This window comes from Chiloscyllium punctatum, chromosome 37 (assembly GCF_047496795.1).
Source record: "Chiloscyllium punctatum isolate Juve2018m chromosome 37, sChiPun1.3, whole genome shotgun sequence".
NCBI lineage: Eukaryota > Metazoa > Chordata > Chondrichthyes > Orectolobiformes > Hemiscylliidae > Chiloscyllium > Chiloscyllium punctatum.
This window is the reverse complement of record NC_092775.1, coordinates 63,613,377-63,638,446: the sequence shown is the minus strand read 5'-3', so window position 1 is coordinate 63,638,446 and position 25,070 is coordinate 63,613,377. Positions and strand designations below refer to the sequence as shown.

Genomic DNA, 25,070 nt, shown 5'->3' with positions numbered 1-25,070 from the left:
CTGCTAGCCAATTGAAGACCAGAGACATCTAGGCCCTGAAGACCATTGGTTGAGGCCTACCTCTCTTCCCACTAGATGGGGTTTGGGTGCAAGGCACTGCTGTAAATACCCAAGAGAAACAGCCAGCATCATGATCTGCCCAATAATTTACAGTACTGCTTCACATAATGAGCATTCAGAGCCAACTCAGGACATAAATGATCTCAACATCAGTCAGGACTTTGAGCAAAATAAGTGTAAAAAATTAAAACTAGAGAAAACTTCTTGGATCTTTATGAGTATGGAAAAATGCTTTAGATCTGAACTGAAGGTCTAGGACACTGTCATCCATTCCAGCCTCCATAAATGCAAGTAGCAGCTGCAGGTTTGAGTGAAAAAGGGAGAAGTCCTCCAAAAAGTTGCTTGGAATTTAAATCAATGAAAATGTTATTTTAAAAATACATTGGCTTACTGCCTTCTACTTACTGTTATAATGTAAACCATCTATTTTTCCATGAAGTCCCTTTGCAAGAGCCAGACTTATGCTACACATGGGTGACTCATACCACCCAGCTCTTAATGAATACCAATCCTAATTTACATGAGCATAGCTCTAGTCTGACAAATTAGCTCAGAGTTTAACGATTTCAAGACCTTTCTTGAGTGAAGATTTGATATAAGAACAGAGTGGTTCTTAGTTTCTAAATTGGCCTTATATTGTTTAATATCCTGGAAGTATATTATTGAGAGAGTTGGCTGACAATATATTGCTGTTAAACTTTCCATAGAATGCCAAGGCTAAGTTTTGAATTTGTTAAGTTTCACAAATGAAGTCAGTTGCAGAACTGCATACATAACCTATCGCTAATGGATTAGCAATCTTCCACACAAATGGAGCTCTATATCCAAGGATCCCTGTGCATACTTAGATTAGATTAGATTACTTACAGTGTGGAAACAGGCCCTTCGGCCCAACAAGTCCACACCGCCCCGCCGAAGCGAAACCCACCCATACCCCTACATCTACATCTACATCTACCCCTTACCTAACACTACGGGAAATTTAGCATGGCCAATTCACCTGACATGCACATCTTTGGAGTGTGGGAGGAAACCGGAGCACCCGGAGGAAACCCACGCAGACACGGGGAGAACGTGCAAACTCCACACAGTCAGTCGCCTGAGGCGGGAATTGAACCCGGGTCTCTGGCGCTGTGAGGCAGCAGTGCTAACCACTGTGCTACCGTGCCGCCCCTAATAGGAACAGGTTAGGGGCAAAGCATGTCTGAACTATGAAAGGAATAGAACTTCCTAAAATTGCTCTATGCAAATAAATAATTTGATGCATTACAAAAATATATGTACCAATTGTTGGTCTGCTTTGAATTAGCTGATTTCAGCATTAGAGAACTACAAATCAGTTACAGTCCCACAGGATGAGGAGTTAAAAAGAAAATAAGCCAACTCTTGTCTCCCTCTACTTCAGGTCACTATCTTACAGCTCCTGTTGCAAAGCTTCATTTGTGCAGGCTGGAATTAGACTTACTTCTGATATCACCTGTTGTTAAATAATCACTGAAAAAGTCAATTTTCCTGATAAAATGGGCAGAATAAGCGAACATGTCACCGGTCGGAATGTTACGTGGAGGCATTGGCCCCCATTCTTCTCTTTAGGGGTGAGCCCACCACCATGGGTCTGGGAAGCTCCATGTTGATTCCAAGGTCACTGGCCATTTCTTGGTGTATGATAGACTCCACCCCTTTAGGGAGGAGGTTGCTGCATTTGAGAGTTGTTGACCAATGAGGCAGCCAACAATTTTCCAGTTCCAGCAACACCTCTAGCAGTGGCCACTGCTGGGACTGCAGACAACTCCCAAACAGATCCAGATAACAAGGTGAGGTGGTGGGGGGGGGGGGGGGGGGGGGAGCTGCTGGGGCGAGTCTGGCAGGGTCTGGTGAGGAATGTTGGGACTGCCATTGGTAAAGCTGGGTGGGGAGAAGCAGAGGATACAATGTACCCTCGGGGTGAGATTGCCTGAATAGGAATGACACCTCCAACCTGACACAAGCCACCAGGATTTGCTGGGTCCCTCACCACATGGCATGGGCATCCTGAACCCTTGCCAAGCCCTTAAGTGGCTCTTAACGGCCACGTGGTCAGCCATTTAACACTTTCCCTGGTCTTCCATCAGAGGTAGGTTGGCAAAAAACCTGCACCCCTTCACACCACCCAATTTTATTTCCCATCCACTCTTCAAAACAACTTGCCCCTGGATGAGCAGCTTGGTGGAGGGTAATACTGAACTTCTGGTCAGTATCTTTGAGACACATGGGGTGAACACTGTGAAAGGAGAAAGTAGCAGCAGCAAGGAATGGCAGGGGCCAGAATTCTCTTTACTAGCACAGGGCTGACAGTCATTTGTCTGTCCCAGGCTTGGCTCTTGCCATCAGGGTCCAGTTTTATCAGTTCAGAATGCTGGCTATCAAGAAGAAACATTTTAAACTCTCACCTTCTTGAGCTCTCTTTCTACTTTAAAACTTACAAAAAAGTGGAGATGACCAATTTTGTGATGCATTAGCAATAAAAGGAAACTAACATACAGATAGCAATGTTTAACATGCAAACATTTCCAAACACTCCAACTATTTGATTGACAGGCCTCTCACTACAAACACTATATCCAATATTAAAGTGCTATATGTTGCTTGCTGTAAGCAAAATGTCCTTTTTCTGATGTACTGTTCATAAAAAGTTCAGCTTCAGCATTCGAATATGTGGTACTCCCATAGGTATGCTCCTTTTTAGTCACCCCATAGGCTTAGTTGGAGGAAATTTCTCTCCTATCTTGTACAGCTGCCTGGACAGCTCTACATATTTAAACATGCATAACACTGATGATGTTACCTAGCCAGGTAATGAAACGTCTGAATATCAAACCTACAGCTCAGCGAGCAAACCTACACCTTAAACTGTCTCAACTTTGCAGGTTCTATCTTTTATTTTTCAAGGTTAACTGAAACTCCGAAAATACTTCTCTGCTTTACACTTGCAATTTTTCTGGAAGACTAATATCTCACAATAGGATACAGTGCCACAGGCTTTCCATTAGTTCACAAAGGGCAATTTTCACATAAGCCCATTGCCATTAAATATTTATAAAATGTTCCACAATGAGGGTTTTACCAGAGTCCATTCCTATTTTTATGAAATGTAAGCATAGCTGAAAACTGAGGCTAATTATGACTGGTAAGGTGAAACCTTATGCTCCCTGGTCTAATATAGCTCGGTAGGAGTGCTTGTATTTATTTCCTTTCTTGAAAACAACATAGCTTTATAGCATTGCACACTTCTCTCTCTATTGTCCAACCAGTCAAACTAATCTTTCTCTGAAAGTTACGCTGGATTAGTTTGGGTCAGTGTGAAGAGTGAAGAATATATAGCAACCGCTCTGAGAATTAGAGACAAAGGTTATATAGAAGGGACATTAACAGATAGACTGCGACCTTTATATTTATTATTAAAGAAATTCAACGCATGTTACTGAACAACTCCAAAGACCAATCTTGCAATAATACTGAAGCTACTAAATCAGCAATTCACCCAGTATTGTAACCTTAATGTAACTTTCACCTCCTAATGAATATTGCCATCATGCCTACATCCACATCAGGCTGGGTGCAATACAAAGTATGGTCTTCAAAACAAGAAAGAATAAGATTGAGATCACAATATGATCAGGTGAGTCTCCAGTAAATCTTCCTTCTAGACAAATGGATCTAAATATAAAAGGTTTTATTTTACAACGTTATGTTTTAGGTGTTATAACCTTTGTTTTCTGATTTAGGAAAGGTGAAATAAGCTGCATACAGTACCCAAAAAAATGGAGATTCTTTGACTAAACTTTGGTGCCTTTTAAAATTCTTGGAGATATAAAAAAATCAATTTTAATGAAACTGAAATGTACCTACAGTGGTCTCCCTCTAACCCTCATGTAGCATCAAGCTGTGTTTAATTTAATCTAAAAATCTTTAATAAGATATTCTTTAAGGCTAGGTTGATTTAAAATATCTAACCCTGATTCTTGGAGTTGCTGGAGTTTGGCTTCTGACTGACGTTTGTCCTTTGCTATTTTCCAGGACAATCTGATGTTGGAATGAAGTAAAGGTACCAGTAGTGGATGATTCTCCTGGTTGTCTACTGTCTGTAAGGCCTGCTCACAGTAGGCCTGGGCTTCTTCCAAGTGATCCAGTTCTTGGTAACAAAGTGAAATAGAAGCTTGAGTGAAAAGTAAGTGCTCAGTGTCCCAGGACCCCAGCTTCTGTTGCAAGTGAAGAGCATTGATCAGCGTCTCCATAGCGTCCTCACACATCCCACCCCGCAATAACCCCTGACCAGCTTTTAAATCTCGCAGATAAAAGAACTCCAGGAATACTTTGGACCTGCGAATGTCTGTGATTGAGTGTATGTGCTGGAGATATTGCTCAAACGCTCGGCTGCGTTTGGCTATGGTTTCGTGTGTAAAGTTTTTCCTGATGATCTTCTTTGGAAATACTACGTTGCTCATCTCCTCCTTGAAATGTTTATGGAGTTTCTCATTCAGTTTTGCAAAATCGGTGTAACGTCGAATAATCACTGCCTTGTTGCCATCGAAGCTGCCTGATTTTATAACATGTATGGTATAGGCCTGTGAGGAAAGGGAAAAGATCTATTAACGACCTTCCTTATAGGCATTTGTTACAATTTTTAACAATGAATAATGGAGTTACATGTGTAAGCTATATTTGCAATGACCCCGGTCCAACACACAGGCATTATGATCACTCTTCATTGCTCTTGGTGACTCTTTTTCTTCTAATTCTGAAGGCTGTAGTTTTATTTCCTACTCGAGTGACACTAGCACAACATCTGTGCTAACACTATAGAGCAGTGCCAAGTGTCACATCTGTAGTTTTACAGATGAGACATTAAATCATGACCTCTGCATTTTCATGTCGCTGGAAGAGATTCCAAGGTATTACTTTCAAGTGAATTTCTGTGGCGTCCTGACCAAAGTTTGGCTCTTAACCAATAACTTTAATCAATATTCAGTCAACATTACACTGCTGTATATTAGGGTCTTACAGTGTACAAATTGGCTGCTTTGTGGCACACCACATGTGACATTCTACAAAAATACTTATTTCATTGTAAAGCCCCTTTACAACATCATGAAGTCTTCAAAGGCACTTCAGAAACACAAGTCCTTGTCTCCTCATTATTGGTGCTGGACTCCAAATATTTCCCTCAAGTATTTAATACCACCAAATGTGTAACTAGGTGCTTATGGCACATTCAGCTTCTTAGCCTGAGCCATTGGACTATCATTGATTCCAGAATTAGTTACTACATTGCTCCAGGGAAGAACAGTTTATGGTATTTTCCATTCAAAATGTCCAATTTCAAATAAAAAGTGAAAATAATCATTACATTGCAATTGATGGACACCAGGGAAGTATCAGTTGACTACAAACAGACTATTATTTGGTTACAAATTCATAAAGGGTAACAAAACAGTTAAAGTCAGCCGCACAGGCATCAGCTTTACTTCAATCCCATAAGAAATTGATTGTCAGGAATGACCAGAAATCTTGTGAACAGCAAAAGAAAAAATTCTGCTTGACCAACCTCAGATTCAAATGAGGCAAGTGACAAACTACGTCAACAATGATAAATTCTACAACAGTTAAAAGAAAAATGGAAAATAGTGGAGAAGTGGTTAGAAGAATCGTATCAAATTGAGCATGCCAGTAGTGACAGTATAAAACGAGATACCCCAGTGATTCATGTTGGAATTACCAGCACTTTCGAGCTACATCAATGACTGAATTCAGAAACTTGAGGCTGAGTTTCAGCTGTTGAACGGTGATCCCAACAATAGAGTGAAAATTTGGTTAAACTTGCCAACAGCAGAACCACTCAGTAATTTTACCCCAGATACCTTCCTAATTGCCTGCCCCATCATGGAGCTGACAGCTCTAAACCCGCAGCAGCGCCAGTGGGAGAGGCCTTTGCCACTGAGAAATATAGGAAACCTGGGTTCACAGGCAGGTAAATCAAAATTTATTTTCATACATGTACACAGCCATGGGCGTAAAGGGAAATCCCTTCAGGGATATCACTGAGGCCCCCAGGGACTGACCTCACTGCTCATAGCATTGTCACTGGCTCACACTACTGCTGGGAGTGCACCTCCCTTGAACTGGAATTCGCCCTGTCAGTACAGATGGCACAGTAAGTGACTTTTAATTATAGAAACTGGCTAGCACTTTCTCCCAGATAGGACCCGTCTGGAGGTGATTCTTTGAAGTGTGGTCCCACTGTGGCTATGTAAATAAGAAAGACCGTAATGTTTGAAATTTCAACTTTACTTCTTTATTTTCTGCTTAATTGTATAAGGTCTACAGTGTGTAACCTTTAACCTTATTTTGTATGTTTTTATGCTTTACTATAATTACTGCAATGTTTAACTTTGTTCCTTTGTTTTCTACCTTGTTCTTTAGATTCTGTACCGAGGTGCTAGTATCTAGGATGATGCTTTGTGTGGCAATATACACTTTTCACCTGTGCTCCTGTATGTGACAGTAAAATCAAATCAAATATCAGTGAGCCGATCTGACCTGGCTGCCTTTACCAGAGGGGATCCCCATTGAGGACTAATCCAATTGGCAGATGATACCAACCTAACAGGGACATTGCAATAGCAGAACATAATTAATCAAAATATAAACAAAGCATTGAAAAGAAAATGGTTGCGAAATGGGGAATATGTTTGAATAGCTGAGGATCAGATTGGGAGAGACTTAGGAATCTTTAAAGTTACACATTAGAAACAGCATTTCCAGATTGGCAAGAAATTACAAAGCACAGAAGAGTTCTGAGTGTGCAGTATCCTAATAGTATGGATATAGTCAGCACTTTTAGGAATTATCAAAAGTAGGAATGCTTTTTCTTTAAAAAAGAAACATAGAAAACAGGAGCAGGAGTAGGCCAGTCAGCCCTTCGAGACTGCTCTGCCATTCAATATGGTCAGGAAGGATCATCTAACCCAGTATTGTACCTGTTCTCGCTTACTTAAGCCCTAAGAACTGTATTTGACTCCTTCTTGAAAGCATTCAATATTTTGGCCTCAACCACCACATGTGGCAGATAATTTCACAGACTCACCACCCTCTGGATGAAGAAATGTCTCATCTCAATCCAAATTGGCCTCCTTCGACTAAGACTTGGTCTGGTCTCCATGGTAATTAGGAACATCCTTTCTGTATTTATCCTGTCCAGTCTTGTTAGAATTTAATAGTTTCTATGAGATCCTGCTCATTCTTCTAAACTCCAGTGAAGTGAATATTGTCCTAACTGATTCATTTTCTCTTTCTACAGCAGCCCTGCCATCCCAGGATCCATCTGGTAAATCTTCAACGTACTCCCTCCATAACCAGAACATCCTTCTTCAGGTAAAGAGACCAAAACCGTACAATTGCAGCAAGTCATTCCTGTCCCTGTGCTTGAATCCTCTCACTATGAAGGTGAATATACCATTGGCCTTCTTCACCACCTGCTGACTTTCAGCAACTTCTTGTTGCACCACCCCCTTTCCCAATCTATCACCAGTCGGATATGAATCTGCTTTCCTGTTTTTGCTACCAAAGTGGATAGCCTCACATGTATTCACCCGATACTTCACCTACATTTGGGGACTCACTCATTTTTTACAAAAACAAAAGCATCTCTGCATCCTCCTCACAGTTTACCTTCCCACCCAAGCTTGTCATTTGCAAAAACTTGGAGATGTTACGTTTAGTTCCCTCAGAATTATTAATATTTATTGTGAATAGCTGGGGTCAAAACACAGATCCCAGCAGTAACAGAAATCATCGAATTCTAGAATCCAAAGAGAGGCTGTTTGGTCCATCAAGCCTGCACTGACACTCCAAAGAGCATTTAGACTCAACCCCCCTCCACCCTCTCCCCATAACCCTGCAATTAACCCACACATCCCTGGACATTAAATGACAATTTAACATTGCCAATCCACTTAAGCTGGACATCCAAGGACTGAGACAGAACTGGAGCACCCGGCAAAAACCCACATGGAGAACAGGTATCTCCGCACACCAAAGACTGGAATCGAATCTAGGTCCCTGGTGCTGAGAGACAGCAACGCTAACTACTTATCCAATGTGCTGTCCCAGCAGTCCACTAGCTGCTATCTGGGAAAAGGTTTGTTTATTCCTACTCTTTGGGGTCTGCCAACCAAATTTTTATTCACATCAGTTCACTGCCCTTAATTCTACAGGCTTTAATTGTACATACTTTTGGGAGTGGAAATCCAGTCGTATTAAACATGTGCTCTCTGTTCAGAGATGTGTGCTACAAATAGTTCTCCTATAACGCCATAGTTGCGTTCCAGCAAAACCTCACCTATTAGAAAATCGCTTAATACAAATAACAGGGCCTATGGGAAAAGTGGGGTTAGGGGTAGACCAGCAAGAAATATCACTCACAATCACTCAAAAATCACCCAAAGGTCAAATGCATAGTGTGGCACAGCCTGAATGAAGATATGCATCATATATATCAACGAAATAAAAGTAAATTTAACACAGAGCATTTAAAAAATATTGTTAATGCAGGGACAGACGGTCATCATGGTGCATAAGATATAGACTCTCTCATTCCTGTTAAGCGAGCTAGATCACATTCTTTAATTATGCTCAAAACACTTTATAATATCTAGCTTCTCATCCAGTGTTAAAGCCTTTCTTTTGCATTCACCACCTGCAATTTTATCACCAGGACTCTTCTTGCTAACATTCTTGTCACTATTGTTATAGACCAGGCCAGACGCCCTCAAAACATTTCAAGGAGGTAGCTCAGACCCTAACTTTTCTAGTTGTTTTAAGCAGATGTAAAGTGGATATTCCAACAGTGATGCAGCTGGCCCAACCACTTAGTTTTAAACAAAACAATTTATTTAACAAAAGAAAACCAAATTTAGAATAACATAAATATTCAAAAACCCAAGTGACTCCATCGCAACTTAATGATGCTGTTCCAAGTACCTGTAACATCCCATTAACACTCCCTTGGCAAAAAAACAGCAAAATCAAACACAGGTTCTGACAGGGATAAGATCACAGAGAGAGAAAGAAAGAGTGAGCGAGGGGGAGGATCACCATGGAACTGTTTCTTTTGCCAGCAACCAAACCAAAACCTGAACTGGGAGAACTGGCCACTCCCCTTTCATTGTACAAGTATTTTAAAAGAAAACTTAGAAACTTTCTCAAGTAGATATTTCCAGACATATTGAAACTTCTGCCTTCATGACTCCTCTGAAAGAAAACCAAGGACAATATGGGGTGGCACAGTGGCTTAGCACCAGTGACCTGGGTTCAATTCCAACCTCAGCAACATTATATACAAATCGTGCTGCTGGAATGCACGTTATCTGAGAACTACCTGTACTTGTATGGCTAATACAATTGTTTCTGTAAAATAACCACATACTCTGCCATCACCAGTTAGGATCTAAGATTTGAATTTAGGCAACAAAAATATGTAGATTTTTATTGTAACAAAATGGTTTCTCAATTTAAAAGAATACTATAAAATGGCCTGTGAACCATACTGCTGATTTGCAGAATTAAGTTGCAGTTCAAAGATAAGAGGACAATAGAGTTTTCATAACATGAATATTGACACATGAATTGACCATTTGGACTAACCTTAAACTGATACACGGCATGACAATTTACATAAATAAGATATCCTTCTTAAAAAATACCATTGGATTAGCCTGTCTTCAATCACATCACCATATTACAGTTGATTAGACTTTTTTTAAATTAAGAACCCTTTCCCAGGAAATATCATTGGATTAACTTGTTGTAAATCATGTCACCTTATTATATGTGATTGGTCTTTCTTGTCATTAAGATTGTACTATTACTAAAAAATAATAAATAATCTGTAATTTTCAAATGTAATTGCGCAACTTCACCACGGAACACAGAAGCTTCAAACTCTGTGTTGCTGGATAGAATTGCGTGAAGGTACCTTAATTTAATAAACTAATGACCTTTGCTTTTTGAATGGACCGCATTGGTTGATTATTTTGACCGATCTCGAACCAAGAGGCCCCTCTTGAGGGGTCGTAGATCTTCAACAGCACCCTTGATCTGTCAGAAAGCAGCTTTTCCACATAGCAGAGGATCACATTACCAGGTAATCATTGCAAACTTTGATCTGGTTTACTGAGGTCAGTTAGGAAAGGAAATCTGCTCTCTGTACCTGGTTTAGCCTACATGTGACTCCAGATTCACAACAATATGTCTGACTCTTAGCTGATCCCTGAAATGGACCACAGAGCTAATCAGGGTAATTAGGGATGGGCACCCAAATGCCCATCCAGTAATATCCACATCTCAAGGAAGAATACAGTAAAACAATGCTGTCGCTCTTGATTAACGTCCTTCTGAATTGTTGCCTTGTTATTCTATACAAAATTATTACTTTGTTTCTTCCTTCCTAAAGGACTTAAAACAGTTAAAGCATCTCATAGGACTTCAGTCCTCTTATATTCTTTACTTGTAGATGTGAAAGCCAGCATTCTAGTAACCTTGTAATTTTTTTTTGATAGCTGCCTATGACATTTTAATGGCCAGTACATTGACTATAAACTTGTTTGATACTGATTTTAGTCTTTCACCGTTATGGAGGTACTCAGATCTATCTATTTTCTGGCCTCAATACTGGAATCTATTTGCTACAATTGTGTTTACTTATTAGATAGCTTTTCAAAAGATTTAGTCAGGTCCTTCAGGCTTAACCCACCCTTTATAAACTTAGGCTGGCACTGTTACTAAGCAGCTAAACATTTCATGTGTTCAGTTATTCTATGGTTAATTATAGACTAGTAATTTCCTCACAGCAGATGTAATGCTAAAATAGAGTCATAGAGTCATAGAGCATGGAAACAGACCCTTCGGTCCAACCCATCCTTGCTGACTAGATATCCCAACCCAATCTAGTCCCACCTGCCTGCACCCGGCCCTCCAAACCCTTCCCATTCATATGCCCATCCAGATGCCTTTCAATGTTGCAATTGTACCAGCCTCCACCACTTCCTCTGGCAGCTCATTCCATACACATACCACCCTCAGTGTGAAAAGGTTGCCCCTTAGGCCTCTTTTATATCTTTCCCCTCTCACCCTAAACTTATGCCCTCTCATTCTGGACTCACCATCCTAGGGAAAACACTTTATCTATTTATCCTATCCATGTCCGTCATAATTTTGTAAATCCCTATAGGGTCACCCCTCAGCCTTCGACGCTCCAGGCAAAACAGCCTGTTCAGCCTCTCCCTATAGCTCAAATTCTCCAACCATGGCAATATCCTTGTAAATCTTTTCTGAACCCTTTCAAGTTTCACAACACCTTTCCGACAGGAAGGAGACCAGAATTGCACGCAATATTCTAACAGTGGCCGAACCAATGTCCTGTATTGCCGCAACATGACCTCCCAACTCCTGTACTCTGACCAATGAAAGAAAGCATACCAAACGCCTTTTTCACTATCCTACCTACCTGCGACTCCACTTTCAAGGAGCTATTAACCTTCACTCCAAGATCTCTTTGTTCAGCAACACTCCCTAGGACCTTACCATTAAGTGTATAATTCCTGCTAAGATTTGCTTTCCCAAAATGCAACACCTCACATTTGTCTAAATTAAACTCCAGCTGCCACTTCTCAGCCCACTGGCCTATCAGGTCAAGATCCTGTTGTAATCTGAGGTAATCCTCTTTGCTGTCCACTACACCTCCAATTTTGGTGTCATCTGCAAACTTACTAACTGTACCACTTATGCTCACATGACAAAAAGTAGAGGACCCAGTACTGATCCTTGTGGCACTCCACTGGTCACAGGCCTCCAGTCTGAGAAACAACCCTCCACCACCACCCTCCGTCTTCTACCTTTGAGCCAGCTCTGTATCCAAATGGCTAGTTCGCTCTGTATTCTGTGAGATCTAACCTTGCTAATCAGTCTCCCATGGAGAACCTTGTCAAATGCCTTACTGAAGTCCATATAGATCACAACTCCTGCTCTGCCCTCATGAATCCTCTTTGTTACTTCATCAAAAAACTCAATCAAGTTTGTGAGACATGATTTCCCACGCACAAAGCCATGTTGACTATCCCTAATCAGTCCTTGCCTTTCCAAATACATGTACATCCTGTCCCTCAGGATTATCTCCAACAACTTGCCTACCAGCGACATCAGGCTCACTGGTCTATAGTTTCCTGGCTAGTCCTTACCACCCTTCTTAAACAGTGGCACCACGTTAGCCAACCTCCAGTCTTCTGGCATCTCACCTGTGACTATCGATGATACAAATATCTCAGCAAGAGGCCTAGCAATCACATCTCTAGCTTCCCACAGAGTTCTAGAGTACACCTGATCAGGTCCTGGGGATTTATCCACCTTATGCATTTCAAGACATCCAGTATTTCCTCCTCTGTAATATGGACATTTTGCAAGGTGTCACCATCTATTTCTGGCTTATAATTTTCTGGTTTCCCTTTCTCACCTCTCTTCAGGAGCTGCATAACATTTGCAATGTTCTGCTCCAAAGGAAGAGTTTCTGAATTGCAAGAAATTTAGAGAATTATAGTTAGGGCAATACCAAAGATTAAACTTCTTTTTTCAATGTATTTCGAGGATTTGTCACTTTTTACCATCATATTTTCTCCAGTACTATTATTTTGCTCATGTGAATTATGGTGAGTCCTTGTCCCTGATACAAGATTAGTTTTATTGCATGAAATGGCACCTCCTTATCATCTACCAAAAATACTGACTGCCATTAATTCACCAACATGCCAATCATTCCTTACTTTAATTAGGAACATTATCATTATTAGCTTCAATAATACTCTTGATGTTTCCCCAAATAGAACTTTAAAACAATTGTATTGAATTTGATGTCTCATGCAAGTTCATATTCAAGCTCTGTTTTTAAGGCATATACTGTCTATTTTGTTGTTCTTTGTGCACTTCTTTTCACCAGGGTTTACACATTTTCATCTTTTCTTGAAATTTCTGTACAACCTTTCTTCTTTAGTCATCTGTTTTTTCTTTGTCAGGTAACATTCTTATCCATTTTGGGTATAAACTGTTTCTGTATCATAATCAAATCATTTTTGAGCAATTCCCACTGATCTGACATTTTATCTATTAATAGCCACTGTCATAGTTTACTAATAATAGCTACTGTCGCACCCTGTTGTTGAGACAGCTATATCTGGAATCATAGTGCCCTAATGAAGAGCACTACTAGCTATCACCCTAGTTAAGCCACTCCTAAATGGGTCAGTTAACGTAACACTGGATTGCTGCTGCCTGTCATTTCTATTTCTGCTTTAATTAACAAACCTAACACCATTAGAAATGCAAGAAGCCTGTTTGAATTTTTAAAAGGAAGATTAAATTGATACAGGATTACACAATGTGTCATTTGTGACCCAAACAACAATTAATACTGTTGCCTAGATCTTTGAAGAACATGAGCAAAAAAACCTTTGGCACAGGAGACTGTTTAGATAATGACTTGTATTCAATATATAATTATAGAGTACAAGTAACTGTGGCATTCTGTGATTAAAAAGATCCTTTACTATAAATGAACTGAAAGATTAGTAGGACACATTGACATATGGTAGCTCATACATCCCTCCAACTGTTGGTACACTTTAAAGAAGTAATTACACATTGTTTTAAAAACTTCAGTTATTTATAGGAAGATGCATATGTTCAGAATTTTAAAAGGAACAAAATGGACTCTGAAAAACTGCTTAACTTTCCAGTCTGTAACTGATATACTTCAGTTTAGGAACATTAGTCAATAAGAAAAGTGTAAGATACAATTATGTTGCAGTTTTTACCAATCGAAAAGAAAAGCATCTAGATGAAGTTTGAAGAGTTTGAACTCCTAACTTGAGACCTTCTATCAGAAAAATGTTTTTTTTTACAAAGTAAAACATACTTTTGCTTGAGAAAGATGAAAGACAAGAAACAAAAGCAAATCCACTTTTCTAAAAAAAAATCATTCTCTGGATGTGGACATTGCTGGCTAGGCCAGTATTTGTTACCCATCTCCTAACTGCCCACAGGGCAGTTGACAGCCAACCAGATTCTGGATTAGTGATGCTGGAAGAGCACAGCAGTTCAGGCAGCATCCAACGAGCAGCGAAATCGACGTTTCGGGCAAAAGCCCTTCATCAGGAATAAAGGCAGTGAGCCTGAAGCGTGGAGAGATAAGCTAGAGGAGGGTGGGGGTGGGGAGAGAGTAGCATAGAGTACAATGGGTGAGTGGGGGAGGGGATGAAGGTGATAGGTCAGGGAGGGGAGGGTGGAGTGGATAGGTGGAAAAGGAGCTAGGCAGGTTGGACAAGTCCGGACAAGTCAAGGGGACAGTGCTGAACTGGAAGTTTGAAACTAGGATGAGGTGGGGGAAGGGGAAATGAGGAAGCTGTTGAAATCCACATTGATGCCCTGGGGTTGAAGTGTTCCGAGGCGGAAGATGAGGTGTTCTTCCTCCAGGCATCTGGTGGTGAGGGCGCGGCAGTGAAGGAGGCCCAGGACCTCCATGTCCTCGCCAACCACATTGCTGTGGGTCTGGAGTCACATGAGACCAGACCAGATAAGGACGTGTGTGGCTGTGAGAATTATAAAGGGCAGCAGCAATGTGAACACACACCACCCATAAATGGATTCCACGTCTGAGTGTTTGAGCGTTTGTTCATTTACGGTCAAAATGAAATCCAAATGTATTTGCGAGAGCATGTTTCAAGTTTCCCATCAAATCAAGTCAAGAAATTAACTCAAAATGGTTCTAGTTGACAGAATAGCAAAACTCCCCGAGTTGCTGAATCCTAGTTCCAAGTGGCCTGGTTTGGTGATCTCAGTCTGTTGCCACTTTACTATGTTGTAAGAAACTGTTCAGATCCTGTTCATTCTTCAAACTTATTGTCAGATTCTAGATTTAACATCAGTGAATCTATGGCAATGTCAGATTGGAGCTATTTGGGGACAGATAAAGAGAAAAATTTCCAGAGAAGGGTCAATCTAATTTAACTGATCTCACTGTATTAAAAAATCTGTCTAATGCCTTCCCTTTCATGATATTCTCATTTTCCTTTAGTTTTGTCTATGCTATTCACCTCAATGGTTAGACTATAATAAGGTGTAGATTTTTTTTGACACATTAATGCCTTTCATCAAAAAAACGAAGACATCTATTCAACAGTTAACCTCAACAACATTAAACACTCACCACATATTTGGAGGACGCGTCCTGAACTACATTGGCACTAGTGACTTCAAAAATCAGTTTTTCTACGATGTGGTTCCCTTTAGATTTCTTCCAACTTTCCTGAAGCTGTCTAGTAAGCATGTTGCAGTGCTTCGCCTCGCCCCAGAGGCTCTCTGAAAAACACAAAGTGAATGTTAATCTTGCCACAAAGACAGCAGACAAAGCACTTAGAATAGTTACAATCAACTGGTGGTTAGCTAACTTCAGTATGGCATGAATGGAACTGGGCCAGATGGACTAAAACCAAAGGCTGGCTAACAGGAATAACAGTACCTGAACAACAGGCTACCTTTAGGCATATTCAAGGAACGTTCCCTTGAGAGAGAAAGGCAAGACAAACAAAAGCAGAGCTTCCTGGATGACAAAGGAGATAGAAACTAAGATAAAGTAGGAAAAAAGTGCGCTTATGACAGGTGTCAGGCAGTAAGTACAGTTAGGAATCAAAATGAATACAGAAGGTTCAGAAGGAAAGTGAGGAAACAAACATGGAACAGAGAAATGACTGGCAGGGAAAATCCCAAAGTATTCTATGAGCACACAAATTGTAAAAAAAGAGTAGAGCTAAGCAGGGACCAAAAAGGGGAATTACAGATGGAGGCAATAGGCATGTTATATGAATACTTCGCATCTGTTTTCATTTATGAAGCAGATTCTGCCCATGGTATGATGGCAGAAGAGGAAACAGTCACTACAATTGAGGAAAATTGATAAGGAGTTGGTATTCAATAAGCTTTCACCATTTGAAGTCGATCAGACAATGGGACCAGATGCATCCAATAATATTAAGAAATTTCAGAGGTATTGACAACTATCTTTCAATTTTCCCAAGATTCCCAGGATGATGGTGCTAGAGGATGGCGAATTGCAAACCTCATGTCCTTGTTCAAAAACAGGTTGCCAAGATGGTCCAGTATTATAGAACGTCAAAACAGTAGGAAAAACTCTGCAAATAATTATTTAGTGTTGAGAATGTGGTGCTGGAAAAGCACAGCAGGTCAGGCAGCATCCAAGGAGCAGGAGAATCGGTAGGATTCCTGATGAAGGGCTTATGCCTGAAACGTCAATTCTCTTGCTCCTCGGATGCTGCCTGACCTGCTGTGCTTTTCCAGTACCACATTCTCGACTCTGATCTCTGGCATCTGCAGTCCTCGCCTTCTACTGGACAGGATAGGATAGGACAGGATAGGATTAATTGTCAAGTGCAAAATTGCCAAAATTGAATAGCCAGCATGGATTTGTTACAGGAAAATTATGTTTCAGTATCTTGCTGGAGTTTTTTGAAGAGATAACAGAGAGGGTTACGAGGGAAGTACTGTTGATGCAATGCCCTCGACTTCCATTTATTGAGAATAGACTTATAAGTCATGAATTTAAAGGAACAGTAATAACATGGATATAAAATTAGCTGAGAGATAAAAATGGAGAAGATTTATAGGGACGTTCCCCTAGGTTCGTATTGACATTTTTGTTTTTCCTATAATTTCTAAATGCTTTAAATTTTTGTATGCAGGGGACAAGTTCAAATGATGACACAAAACTTAGGAAAATTGGTAAATATGAAGAGGATAGTGTGGAAGCTAAAAAGGACATTGACAAAGGAAGTGCAGAAAAAGCAAAAGGAAATTTACATTACCAAATGTTGTAGCTTAAGAAAGCTAAACCAGAAGTTTGAGAGAGCTTGGAAGTGGACAGGACGAGTCATAAACTGTGGTTCAGACAAGTGATATTTTAACTTTGTAAATTTTCTGAAAATTTGAAGCAAAGTCATTTGAGAAAGTATTATGCAGGCAGAGGTTTCAGAACTCATGGTTACACCTGTACAAATGTACAATGAGTTTGAGAGTTAAACAAAATAATTTTGATAGGTAGATAAGAGCATTAAAGAGCACTGCAAATAATTATGATGCACTCAGAGACATCATTCCTTTCGAAGAATTGAAAATTTCCCTACCTTGTAATTCACGTAGAAGACCAAAGGGTAGCAAAAGCAAGGTAAACAGTTATAATAGCTTATGATTATGAACTGATCTGTAAACCTGTCTTAGATTAGATTCACTACAGTACAGAAATAGGCCCTTCGGCCCTACAAGTTCACAGCAAACAGTCACCCACCCAGACTCAGTCCCCTACCTATGTTTTATCCCTGACTAATCCACCTAACACTATGGGCAACTTTGCATGGCTAATTCACCTGATCTGCACATCTTTGTATTGTGGAAGGAAACCAGAGAACCCAGACGAAATCCACGCAGACACAGGGAGAATATAATATGTAAACTCCACACAGAGAGTTGCCCGAGGTAGGAATCGAACCTGGGTCCCTGGCGAGGCAGCTGTGCTAACCACTGAGCCATTGTGCCACCCACTGTTTTCTGTCATCCCAGAAGTTTGAAAGAGGTAAGAAATAGGAGAGTGAAAGGAAGGCAGGTAATTCAGACGGATAACGGACAATAGGGAATGTCCCAAAAACACTTCCTCAGACTAGGAAGAAAAGAGTTGAAGGTGGAGGTGAAGTTAGAAAGCTTAAATGTTTCTATAGTAATACGGTGGGCCACGTTTATTTGTAAAATTGGAATTTGCAAGGTAAAACCAAGGGACCGTGCAGCAGTTAGTAAAAATGAGTTAGAGAAGTGAACTCAAAAAGATAACACTGCAGACAAGATTGTAGCTCTATTGAGAACAAAAGAACTGAGGTAAATTCTGTTTTCAGCAAAGAAATATGTCAGACAGATGAGAGGTATAGAGGGTTTTTGTGCAAAAAGAATGTGATTCCTTTATCTTTAGGTGAAGTAGCTAAACACTCAACTGTACAGGAGCAAGATAATCACTTTTACTGGAGAAAAACGTAGTCTTCCCTCCAGAAAGTTTGACGGGAACTAAGAATAATTGGGATTTACAGAGAATATATTCTAGTTCAATTATATAAAGCACAACTGGCAGATGACTAGCTATCAACAGAAGTAGTTGTCAGAGTACTAAAGACATTACCTTTCCAGGGTGTAGACTTACTTCTGAGTAATGATTTGGCAGGACTAAAGATCATAGCTTTGCCCAAAGGCAGTTCAAGAAATAGAACAATTACAGGAACAGGTTCTAGGTATTTTCCCCATGTGGGGCAGCCAGAGCAATAATTCAACAAAATACAGTAACAGTTGATACAACACCACAAACAATGAAAGGATAGGTGAAATTTTATGAAAGGTGTAGATACTTCGGAGGGAGTTTTTCATATCACTGGTTGAGGCACAGAAAACAGATCCTGAATTATATAAATTAGCACAGTCAACTTATACTGAGGTACAAGCAGATAGCGTTCCAGAGCACTATCTTAAGAATGGACTGTGTAGAGCTATGCAAGGGTATCAGAAAACTTCCCCAAAAAAAGAAGAGGATGGCCAGATAAATATGCGATAACTAGAAAGTGAGGAGTGGGTTTACGATCAAAGACATTCAGTCCTAGATCACAGATATTAATTAGATTGCGCTACATTTTATATAAGTTTTGCTAAAGTTACATTCTTAATAATAAACAAAAAAATTAACTGTTTAACATATAATCTTTGTATCCAAGATCAATTATTTATAAGGTGTGGCGAGCAACAATTGAGCAAATTTGAAGATCACAGAATATTTTAAATTCACTGTGTTGTTATTTCAGTCATACTGAAGCTGATTTGGTTTGACTTGCTGTCCTTGTGTGGTAAAAGTGCTCTGATATAGTTTGATTTGCATGCAGCTGCTCCCAGTCTCCTTGGGCCAAACTGAGGGAAGGTGAGGGTGGGGTTTGGGAAGAGCAGAAATGGATATTACCATTTATAATATATTTATTATTTTTAATGCAGCAGGAATTAAGACTATTGTTAAGATCATTATCTCTGTTAATACTTGACTAATCATGATTTTAAAATTAGTCAGTGCTCCAAGTCAATTCCTGTTTTGCTAACAATCTGAAACCACAATGCTAGATTCTACTGGTCTCAAATTTCTCTTCCTATATTGTGATGATATTTCTTTGTGGGACAGAAAATATTTACAAGGATGTTACCCTGTTTGGAGCCTTTGAATTAAACGGAGAGGCGGAATAGGCCAGGATACACTTCCCTGTAAGATTGGAGGCTCAGGGGTGACCTTATAGAGGTTTATATAATCATGAGAGGCATAAATAGGGTAAATACCCAAGGTCTTTTTTTCCCCAGGGTAGGAGAGTCCAAAACGATAGGGCATAGATTTGAGGTGACAAGGGAAAGATTTAAAAGGGTCCTGAAGGATAAATCTTTCATGAAGAGGGTGGTGCGTGTATGGAACAAGCTGCCAAGGAAGTGATGAAGCTGGGTACAATTACAACATTGAAACGGCATCTGGAACAGTAAATGAATAGGGAGAGTTTAGAGGGACATGGACCAAATGTTGGCAAATGGGATTAAGTCAGATTGGGATGTCTGGTCGGCACAGATGAATTGGACTGAAGGGTCTGTTTTGCGCTGTATGGCTCTATGACTAATTGTGAATAAAAATAAAACTTTCTACAATAAAAGTGATTTTGTCGTTTAAATTAGGAGGGAATAGTCATTTGATAGCACAGAACTTGAATATTGCTGAAAAAAAGATGCATTTGTCAAAGCTTTTCCTTCTTGCACACTTTGCAAGAAAAATTAAAGTAAAAGCATTGTTCCTGTATGAAAGGACAGCTGATTGGCTGGCAAGTGGACTCAAAGATAACGACATGGAGAATGGACCAATTAATGATGACTGACAGTAAACCATGAAGCTTTGTTGAAATTTTAGACAAGGCACAATGAATCTGATTATGATTTGGAGATGCCTGTGTTGGACTGGGGTGTACAAAGTTAAAAATCACACAACACCAGGTTATAGTCCAACAGGTTTAATTGGAAGCACTAGCTTTTGGAGCGCCACTCCTTCATCAGGTGTTTGTGGAGGACACAATTGTAAGACACAGAATTTATAGCAAAAGTTTACAGTGTGATGTAACTGAAATTATACATTGAAAAATACCTGGATTGTTTGTTGAGTCTTTCATCTGTTCGAATACCTTCATAGTTTCACTTCTTTCATCCGTAAATCAGAAATCTTTTTCTTAAAAAGTCACATTCTCAGGTTAACTGTAACAATTGGTGTTAGCCAGATAATATGTTGAAGGTGTTAGCCCCGTGTGTTCCCTGTCTGTGCCATAAGGTTTAGACTGATTTTAATCTAAAAAGTGAGTTAACAGAGTCTTACATGAATTGATGCAGTTTTTGAGCAAAGTACAATGTAACGCTGCAAGTACAAATTCACCCCACATGTGAATATGTGTGCATGTGGGTTTTTGTGTATGTGTCTGGGGTGGGGGTTTTGAGAGTGTGTGTGTTTTAGTGTGTGTGTGTGTGTGTGTGTTTTTGTGTGTGTGTGTGAGTGTGTGTGTGTGTGTGTGTGTGTGTGTTTGTGTTTTTGTGTGTGAGTGTGTTTTTGTGTGTGTGTGTGTGTGTGTGTGTGTGTTTGTGTTTTTGTGTGTGTGTTTGTGTTTTTGTGTGTTGCAATGGTAGTCACCTGCATTGCGACATGAACCCAAGGAGCGGCGCTCCAAAATCTAGTGCTTCCAATTAAACCTGTTAACTATAACCTGATGTTGTGTGATTTTTAACTTTGAATCTGATTAGTGAAGGCATTACCCTGAGAAATAAACAAGAGAATGGCTGCCATCTGTGTCCTTGGGTTAAAATATTGCATCTGCAAAGTACACGGTCCCAAAGAGTAATATGGGTGGCACAGTGGTTAGCACTGCTGCCTCACAGTACCAGAGACCGGGGTTCAATTCCCGCCTTAGGCAGTTGTCTGTGTGGGGTTTGCACATTCTCCCCGTATCTACGTGGGTTTCCTCTGTGTGCTCCTGTTTCCTCCCACAGTCCAAAAACGTGCAGGTTGCTCTTCAGAGGATCAGTGTGGACTTGTCGGGCCGAAGGGCCTGTTTCCACACTGTAGGGAATCTAATCTAATCTAATGTGGCTTCCAATACACAAACATGCACCATACTGCGAGCTCAACTAACAATCCTAAACTGATTGCCAATGTAATTCTCCACTCACTCTCGACGATATAGCAAATGTGATCCAACTGCAGCACCACATCTAATGTTGAATAATGCATTGTGAATTTTGCTAGCGCAAGCGGGTTGGGTACAGACAGTATCTTAACAAAACAAAGAATTGCAGATACTGAAGATCGGCAATGAAAACAGAGTGTGCTGACAAAACTCAGCAGGTCTGGCAGCATCCATGGAGAGAAAGCAGAGTTAATGTTTCATATCCATTAAACATTCTTCAGAAATGTGGTCAGTATTTTATGTCCTATAAATAGCTGAATGGACTCGCTGTTGAAACAAACCACCTGTCATTGGAAGACATGGCCTGCATTTCTAACATCACACTGGCATCAAACCTCATAACCTCATTAGGGAATATTCTGTTGTGTGAAGGTTATTTCCTGTTTCTGCTTCCTGGAAAAAAATGAAAAGAATTGCTTACAGCGAAAAGTAACAAAGGATTTACTGTTCAATAAGCTATCATGCACTTTGATCAGAATCCTACAATATGTTCTTTACTTTATGTTTGTCCATCTGCTTGCAGAACTGGTAAGGATGCTAATCTGCATTCACAAAGAACCCTTGCTGATTCATTGTTCAAAAATGCTAACGGAGAACATTTTCCTTAGACTTGGAGATCAATGTGACAAGCCACTGGATGAATTCCAGTCAATGACTAATTTTCTGTTTATCTGAAGAGCAAATAAGTGATGAGAGGACCTCCCATGGCATTATTAATGAGTAGGCTGCAACCTGGAAAACAGTCATGATGTTTTCTGCAAAAACAACCCAGTCCCTTTTGAGGCTGCTGTTTGGATATTACTTTGGGAATATAATTTAACATTGTCACATATACATTCCTGACATCAATTAGATTAAATTGCAGATTCTCAGTCAGTAGAGGTCAGGATGAAGTGGGTGGCCTCTTATTTCTATAAAATATTTCTTAGTCATAGTCTTATCCCTACCATATTCTAAAATCCTTGAAAATGGTTTTCTTGGCAACATCCATACTTAACAATCTGATTTTCCATTTGCCTCACTTTCTAATCTTTGTGACCAGTTCAATTTCTTCTCCAGAAGCACTCATTCTTTCCTTCATCTTTCCCATACACTATGACCTCCCTGTTTTGAATGTCATCTGCCTGAAACCTATATCCATTTGTCTCAGTTACTCACTCTGTAAGACCGATCAACTAGCAACACAGATCAGTCTGCTTTCAATCCTAACATGCACATGCACAATGTTAAAAATCACACAACACCAGGTTATAGGAGAAAGTGAGGACTGTAGATGCTGGAGATCAGAGTCGAGAGTATGGTGCTGGAAAAGCACAGCAGGTCAGGAAGCATCAGAGGAGCAGGAGAATTGACGTTTCGGGCATGAGCCCTTCATCAGGACTGAGGCTTGTGGGCTGAGGTGGTGGTGGTGGTGGGGGGAGCTGAGAGATAAATGAGAGGGAGGTGGGGCTGGGGTGGAGGGGGTAGCTGAGAATGTAACAGGTAGATGAAGGTGGGGGAGAAGGAGATAGGACGGAGAGAAGGGTGGACCGGATAGATGGGAAAAGACGATGGCCAGGTCAAGAGGGTGTTTTCAAGTTGGAAGCTTGGTGGGGCAGAAACTCTGTATACATTGCATCATCCTCCGCCTCTTCCACCAGGGATTTATCTCCCTTCCCACCCCTATCAGTGTTTCGGAGAGACCATTCCCTCCGCGACTTCCGTGTCAGATACAGGCCCCCCCACAAGCCCACACCTGGCACCTTTCCCTGCTACCCCAAGTAGTGCAAAACCTGTGCCCACACTATCCCCCCCCAATCCGTGCCCACCCCGTCCTCATCTCCGGCCAAGGCCCTGAAGGATCTTTCCACATCTAACAGAAATTTACCCGCACGTCCAATGTCATCTACTGTATCCGTTACACCCAATGTGGTCTCTTCTACATCAGGGAGACAGGACACCAACTTGCGGATTGTTTCAGAGAACATCTCTGGAACACCCACACTAACCAACCAGTGGCTAAACACTTCAACTCCTCCAAAGATATGAAGATCCTGGGCCTTCTCCATTGCCAAACCCTAACCACCTGACGCCTGGAGGAAGAATGCCTCATTTTTCACCTTGGGACCCTGCAACAACACAGGATTAATGTGGATTTCACCAGCTTCCTCATTCTCTCTCTCCCCCCTACACACACACCCCACCCCCCAGTCCCAAGCCTCCAACTCGGTGCTGCCCTCTTGACCTGTCCATCATCTTTCCCATCAACCGCTCCACCCTCCTCTCTGACCTATCACCTTCTCCCCCACCTTCATCTATTGCATTCTCAGCTATATACCTCCAGCCCCACACCCCTCTCAATACCTCTCAGCCCACCCCGGACTCACAAGCCTCATTTCTGATGAAGGGCTCATGTCCAAAACGTTGATTCTCCTGTTCCTTGGATGCTGCCTGACCTGCTGTTCTTTTCCAGCACCACACTCTCAACACCAGGCTATAGTCCAACAGGTTTATTTAGGAGTACTAGCTTTCAGAGCGCTGCTCCTTCATCAGGTAACTGTGGAGCAGAATCATAAGACCCAGAACTTATAGCAAAAGATCACAGTGTCATGCATGCAACTGATATGATATTATTGAACAAACCTAGATGGCTGTTAAATCTTTCATCTTTTAGAATGGGTTGCAGGTATTGGTTCATTAATATGTAAATCACAGAACTTCTTTCAAATCACATTCTCGAGATAACTGAGGGTTTTACAAAAAAAAGGTGACATCTCAGCTCGGACAATGCATTAAAGGTGTGAGGTTAGAGTCGGTCTGTATCCCAATCTTGAGTCAGACTGGTTCTATTTCCAGAGTAGGAATTTATGTAATGTCACATGGATTGACTGCCTGCAGATTGTGCGCTCTTTGAACAAAATAGAACGTTTCTGCAATTAATTATGCAAATGCAAATTAACCTTTTAGACTTCTGTGTGCACGCATGCGGGAGACAGAGAGATCGAGAAAAAGTGTCTGTGAGACCGTGTGTTTGTGTGTGTCTGAGAGAGAGTGTGTGTATGAGAGGGTCTGCATGAGTGTGTGAGTATGTGCATGTGTGTGAGTGTACAGTGTGGTGGGGTCACCTGTAGTGTGACATGAACCCAAGATCCTGGTTGAGGCCATCCTCATGGATACTGAATTTGGCTATCAGCCACTGCTCAGCCACCCTGCGTTGTGTATCCTGAAGTCAGCCTTGGAGGATGGTCATCTGAAGACCAGAGGCTGAATGTCCCTGACTGGTGAGGTGTTCCCCAACTGGGAGGGAACATCCCTGTCTGCCGATTGTTGCATGGTGTACACAAATACTTTGGACCTGCTATTATTGCCAACTGCAGTGCACTTTTGCCCCCAGCCACACAGAACACCCAACTTCTCAACCCTGCTTCTAAGTTCATCGAGGAAACAGTCAGAAGAGTTTTCCAATGGATGTTTTGTTCCTTGGTAATATTTAAGCCATTTTCCTTGCTGTTTCTTTAACAGAGATTTTCAGGTCAAACAGGCTAAAAACAAATTAGATCTACATCAGACATACTCTCAACTGACAATGCTATAGATCCC

The 25,070-nt window shown here is 40.8% G+C and overlaps 1 protein-coding gene across 3 annotated transcripts in view; it reads right to left on the bottom strand.

The window, feature by feature from the left end:
• Positions 1-3,636: 3,636 nt before the first annotated feature.
• snx21 (sorting nexin family member 21) overlaps positions 3,637-25,070 on the bottom strand; it is a 49,187-nt gene continuing 27,753 nt past the window's right edge. For all 3 annotated transcript variants that reach the window (XM_072556927.1, XM_072556928.1, XM_072556929.1), the window contains exons 3-4: positions 15,350-15,501; positions 3,637-4,664 (exon numbers count right to left, since the gene is read on the bottom strand). In XM_072556927.1, coding sequence (XP_072413028.1) covers positions 3,999-4,664; positions 15,350-15,501 — 818 coding nt within the window. In that variant the 3' untranslated portion in view covers positions 3,637-3,998. The remainder of the gene's footprint in view (positions 4,665-15,349; positions 15,502-25,070) is intronic.